The 6,289-nt window shown below is 29.4% G+C and overlaps 2 protein-coding genes across 2 annotated transcripts; both read left to right on the top strand.

The window, feature by feature from the left end:
- Positions 1–3,321: 3,321 nt before the first annotated feature.
- Positions 3,322–4,381, top strand: LOC122716235 (60S ribosomal protein L35a). Its single transcript, XM_043939125.1, has 4 exons — positions 3,322–3,340; positions 3,739–3,998; positions 4,111–4,269; positions 4,343–4,381. Exons 2-4 carry the CDS (start codon positions 3,741–3,743, stop codon positions 4,364–4,366), a joined length of 441 nt encoding a protein of 146 aa, XP_043795060.1. The 5' UTR covers positions 3,322–3,340; positions 3,739–3,740; the 3' UTR covers positions 4,367–4,381.
- A 454-nt stretch (positions 4,382–4,835) lies between these two features.
- Positions 4,836–6,151, top strand: LOC122716234 (SPRY domain-containing protein 7). Its single transcript, XM_043939124.1, has 4 exons — positions 4,836–5,123; positions 5,359–5,636; positions 5,703–5,805; positions 5,889–6,151. Exons 1-4 carry the CDS (start codon positions 5,018–5,020, stop codon positions 5,984–5,986), a joined length of 585 nt encoding a protein of 194 aa, XP_043795059.1. The 5' UTR covers positions 4,836–5,017; the 3' UTR covers positions 5,987–6,151.
- Positions 6,152–6,289: the final 138 nt, after the last annotated feature.

Below are 6,289 nucleotides of genomic sequence, written 5' to 3'. Positions count from 1 at the left end.
TCTCTCTCTCTCTCACGATTCGAACGACGATGAATTTCAAAACGAACGGTTTTCGCAACGAGGATTCGATCAGGAACGATTGGATCGCGAGGCGTTTCGTATCGATCGGCTCGAATGTGTTTCGATTCGCGAACGCGTGTGAAATTGAAGGTAGCCGTGGCCGTGGTCTTGGAACAGGAGAGAGCGGGTGAAAGAGCGGAGAAAGGGTTTGTATGGTTTAATTGTGACGGAAGTGGTATTGTACACTACCAGGGGAGGGGGATGGTGTTCGGGACGGTGTACCAACTTGTTGGATCGGTGTTTGAAGACTGGGATGAATGGGATGGATCGAGCTGGATTGAATGGAAATGGTTGATGTTAATGAGGAGAGTTTTGATAGATGTAATAGGATGGTTTAACAATTTGGTGGTTAATCATTCGTTCGTAGGATAATTTATGTACGTATATGTAGAGATATTTATTGTCTAATTCATTCCCCGTAGCTCGTTTCCAATTCTTCTGGAAATATATGGATATACAAGTGGTGGCGAGTAAAAAGAAATTTCGATTTTAAATTTTACGATTTATTTAAAACCGTGCGTATATATGTACACGGATTCAATTATCCGAATGTAATCCAAGATTAGTCCTTACAGCCTTAAGAATCTTACATATCCTCCCGAAATATCCCATTCCATTCGGAAGACCACGGTTGTGCACAATTCCATTGCACAACAAATTTCCATTACCATCGCCGTATCTTCAACACGTACACGTATCCAACCTATTTTCTTACCTCACTTTCGCAATTTCGAAACGCGCATAACCCACTTCCAACAACCGCCGCGTAACCAACCGGAAATAACTGTGGAAAGCCGCAAGGAGACGCTCGACAAAAATCTTCCAAACTTGTTTTGCACGCTCCTGAACCAGGTAAAGAGGGAGGGATTCCCTTCAAAAAAAAAAAAAAAATTTACAGAAACTGTGTATATCTTCCTCTCTCCCTCCCCGATAATTCACGAGGTTCTCGCACGATCCTCGAGATCACCGCAACGTGGAAGCCGTTCGATCGTAAATCTTCTTCTCGAAGAAGGCATAAATCCACCGGTGGCGGCAGTCCACGATTTTATTTCTTCTTCTTCTTCTTCTTCCCTCCTTCTCTTTTATCCTAAAATATTATATATGAGGGGGTTAGGCTGTCGCGAGGAGAGCGTAAAAGACTGGGGAAGTCCAAGTGAATTCCCCAGGTTGGTTGGTTGGGGGGTTGATGAAGATGGGAGGGTCGTAGGCGAAATTTAATTCGTTAGGGAAGGAAAGGGTCGGATGATAAATGGGCCGAAATTTTTGAAACGCGAAAAATAAACGAACGGTTTTTATATATCGGGGTTCGGAGGTTTTTAAGCACGCTCTATCGGCGTAAAACGCTCGAGCACGTTTGCGAACAATGCGAGTCGTAAAGAGCGACCTCTCATTGGAAACGAAATGTTCTCCGCTTTTATGTTCTTCCTCTGTGCTTCAACCCCCTTTTTTTTCTTCCTTTTTTTTCTTTTTTCTTTTTTTTTTTTTTTTAGCAGAAAAAGTGAGAATTTTTCGTTGTTCCGGAGTGTGGCTTGGTTCGAGTTGAACGAATGTTGGGAAGTGTTGAGTAGTTTGGTTTTGTTTAATTGTTTTCGGTCGAAGGTGGAATAATTTTTTTGGCGATTCTTTTGTTCGGGGATTAATGCTAAAGGTTAATTAGAAGCTTTTTTTTTTAGCCACGATTTTTAAAGTAAATATAGTTATCATGCTCAAGTTTAATTTTAATTTCATTTGCTTTTCAGATGCCGTTTCGCGTTCTTTTTTGCACGCTTTCTGTCCGCTCTGTAAATATTTATGCATTTACAATTTTACATTCATATATTTACAATTTGCAAAAATTTATGTATGCAATTTTTTTTTTTTTTTTAGAGAATGTTATAAGTTATAAAGTTGTCATGAAAATTCTCTTAAAGATTAATTTTAGATGAATTTTTCATCTAAAATGTCAAAAAGTTAAAGATAAAATTAATAGCACCTCGTGTATTACAGAGATAACAAACAGAATCATTTGTGCTTCAATTTTCTCGATCTGATTAAGGGCAAAGAGGATTGTACTATAAAATCGATGAATCGTTGCTTTCATATCACTTTTCTTGGAACGTGTCCTGAATTGGTTCGCGCCTATACGTGTTAATTTTGCGGGACAAAGCATGGCTTGTTTGACGTGTACACGATATTCTTGACTTTAATCACGTAGAAAAATGTAAAGGGAGATCGCCGCGCGATAATGTCTCATTTGCGCTTATCAAAGCATCGTGATAATTCGATGAAAAACATTGAAATTGAAAAAAAAAAAAAAAAGAAAAGGAATTTTCGATCGTGGAAGAGACAATGTTTTCTTTTTCTTGATTGAAATAAATTGTCAATCTCTATCTTTTTCTACATACATTGGATTATAGATTCGATTTGAACCTTTATAGTATTAGTTCTTTTATTATTCTTTTTTATTTTACTACCTTCAAAATTACCTCATTTAATTCTTTTAATATTTTAGAGTTTCAAAAAAATTGGTAAAAAATTAAAAAATTCTTGTTTTCAAATATTAAAAAAAAAAAAAGAAAGAAAAGAAAAAGAAAGAAAGAAAATGAGATATTTGAAAATTTATTTTTAAATGAAACGTTTTATATAAAAATTTTAGTTGAAATGCTATGATTAATTCTAAAAAATTAGATTATCATTTTTAATTTTAATATATGTATTATATATATATATATTGATCTATTTTTATAAAATAACAAATATAATTGTAATTATAATTGATGAATGTTGAAAGTTTCGTATATCTATTTCATCAAATTTTTCGAATAAAACTTTTACGTATGCAATTTAAATTATCATTCTGAATATAAATTATATAAATTCTAAATTATAATTTCCATTATTAAAATTTTAATTATTAAAATTATTAAAATTATGTGATTACATGCAATTATTAAATATATAATTAAAATATAATATAAAGTTTGATATTATTCAAATTTTTTTGAAAAATAATTTTGAAATACAAAAATGGAACATGTAGTGACATCTATTAGATTTTCAAAATATTTACGAACAAAAATATTATTCCATTGATAATATCACATACTACATTATCATTCAAATTATTTTATATTTTTGTCGTAAGAGGGCTACAGTTTCCTGTTTCTTTTAGTTCGTGATATACATCCGGTACGTTTTCTAGTGTCAGATTCTCATATTTATTATTTAAAATATGTTAAATTAATTAAATTGACAGATTAATAATAGTTATAAGTTGTTATTAATTGTTTTGTGATATCATGTAATAATTCTCATTGTCATATTTGATATATTTTTTATCGATCTCAATGGATTTAGAGAATCTATCTTTGCATGGCATTTTCAGCCGTATAACAACAAACGCGTGTATTTTGTTATAATATATTAATACTTTAATATTAAATTGTTTTCTGAAAATCTTTTTAAAAAAAACTTGTATTAAACACATTTCAGTTTGACGTTAAAGTGAAATTTTGTTTTGTTTTTTGTCTACAATTCGAACATTACTTTATCATAACCTAAAACATCGTATTAATTCTAGAATTTATTTAATATATATCGTTATTGCTCATTACAATTAAAACTTGATTTTTTAAGCAATAAAATTTTCGTCGTAATATAATTTTATACTTTATAAAGTTCGTATTTTTTTTCTATTAGAAATGGCAGACACACCTGCTGAACCAAAGTCTAAAACGAAAGCAACTAAGAAACCGAAAGAGAAGCCAGTAGAACCTCCTCCTTTAAAAAAGAGGCCTTTTAAAAGACACGGACGTCTTTATGCTAAAGCCATTTTTACTGGTTATAAACGTGGATTGCGTAATCAACATGAACACACAGCACTTCTTAAAGTTGAAGGAGCTAGAGATAAACAGGATTCAAATTTTTATGTAGGAAAACGATGTGTTTATGTATATAAGGTAACTTTCATTGTTTTCCTTAAATTATTTTATTTGAATTTAATATTGTAGTACAATATTAAATAATATAAATTAAATATTATTATGGTCATAATATATTAATGATTTACAGGCAAAAAATAAAACACCTGTTCCTGGAAAGAAAAGCAGGAAAACAAAAGTTAGAGCTATTTGGGGTAAAGTAACCCGGCCACATGGAACTAGTGGTTCTGTACGTGCTAAATTTAAGAAAAATCTACCAGCTAAAGCTATGGGTCATCGTATCAGGATTGTAAGTTTAATAATTTGATTACTTACATGTAACATGTAAATGAATTTGCCAATGTTTCATTATTTTGTTACAGATGTTGTATCCCAGTCGGATATAAAAAATTATTATTGTATAAAATAAACAAATAAATACCACTTTGGTACTAAATACCAGTTTCACTTTTTTTTCCTGCTAAATATATTTATTTTTTCATTTTTTATACGTTCAAAATATGAATATTAGTTTATTTTATTTCACATTTAATATTAAAAGTTTATCTTATTACTTGTCTTATTAATTTTAATAAAATCTTTTTTACGTATTTACGTATTTTTAAATGAAAAACATAACCTTAAATTTCATACGCGTAATATATTAAAGTTTCCAGTTTAAATTATACAAATATTTAAAATTTTTTAAAAATTAATAATAATATTAAATTTTTTTAACAAAAATGCAACATACCTATATAAAGTAAATAAGAATTTAATATTGATTGCACAAATTTGAAAGGAAGCCATTTTCTGTCATGTACGTATAATCTACCTACACACGGAAACCTCAAAGTTCAATCTCTGCGTTGAAATACGCACAATACTAACTTACTATCATACCCAAATATTGCATGGTGTTTAATATTCTCGATGTAATCGAAGTAAATATCGTGAGTTATTCGTTTCATTTTACGGGAGAAAAAAAATTTTCTCCTAACAGTGTCACAATGCTACAATCGTTAATCTAAACAAACTATAAAGAAAGGGGAACAAAGATGATGTTTTGCTGTTTGAGAAATTGTTTTGACGGCCTTGGCTTTGCCGCAACTCAAACACCGAAAAGAGAACCAAATCCTATATCTTTAGACACGTCTTATATGGGTAATTTTTAATTTTAATCTTGAAATAACTTTAACTTTATATTATTTAAATTGTGTTAATCGTATCGTCACATTTACATATAATGTATGTTCGCATTCCTAAAGATAAAGTGTACATTTAGTATTTCTAATGATTTATTAATGTTAACTTTATTTTTATATATTTTATATTAATGTTAAAAAATTTTTCGAAAACTACAAAAACAGTAAATAAGAAAAATATTAAATTGGTGCAGGACATGAAGTTGTGATAGTAAAAAATGGTCTAAGAGTATGTGGTCGTGGTGGTGCCTTAACAAATGCTCCTCTTGTCCAAAACAAAAGTTATTTTGAAGTAAAAATACAACAAGGTGGTATATGGGCTATTGGATTAGCTACAAGATCCACAGATCTCAATATTACTATTGGAGGAAATGACAAAGAAAGTTGGGCTCTTAATTATGATTCTATTATAAGGCATAATCAACAGGAAATACATAAGATTCAAAGTTCAGTTCAAGAAGGAGATATTATAGTAAGTATAATTATAATAATTATAAAGCATTTTTAATTTAAAAACTAATTATTTTTTATTTATCAGAGCGTATCTTATGATCACATAGAACTTAATTTCTATTTAAATGGAAAACCAATAGGTGCTCCTGTAATGGGCATAAAAGGAACTGTTTATCCAGTACTTTATGGTAATATTGTAATTGTAAAAAAAAAAAGAAATTTAATATTTTAATAATTAATATTTTAAATAAGAAATAATTTTTTTTTATAGTGGATGATGGGGCCATTCTAGACTTAATTTTGGATAATTTTATTCATCCTCCACCTACAGGTTTTGAAAAAATCATGTTGGAGCAATCATTACTCTAGCAAAAAATATTATTACATAAGTAATCTTTTTATTTCTTGACACTGAAAGCATTTTATGTCCATCCTATATTTCTCTAACATAAAATATGAAATCAAAAATTGTTCTAATTTAGAAAGAAATTCGTAAAACATAATTTTATGAATAAAAAATATTTCTCTTAATAATAATGTACAAATATATTTAATTAACGATTGCAAAATAAACATTTTAATTTATATCTTGCCTACATCATTCTTTTCAATTGCATTTTTAAAATAATGTTTACAAAAATAATGCTTACAATATAATAGTAATATATGTAA

This window comes from Apis laboriosa, unplaced genomic scaffold (genome assembly GCF_014066325.1).
Source record: "Apis laboriosa isolate Shangri-la unplaced genomic scaffold, ASM1406632v1 scaffold43_cov150, whole genome shotgun sequence".
NCBI classification, from domain to species: domain Eukaryota; kingdom Metazoa; phylum Arthropoda; class Insecta; order Hymenoptera; family Apidae; genus Apis; species Apis laboriosa.
This window is presented reverse-complemented; position numbering and strand designations above follow the sequence as displayed.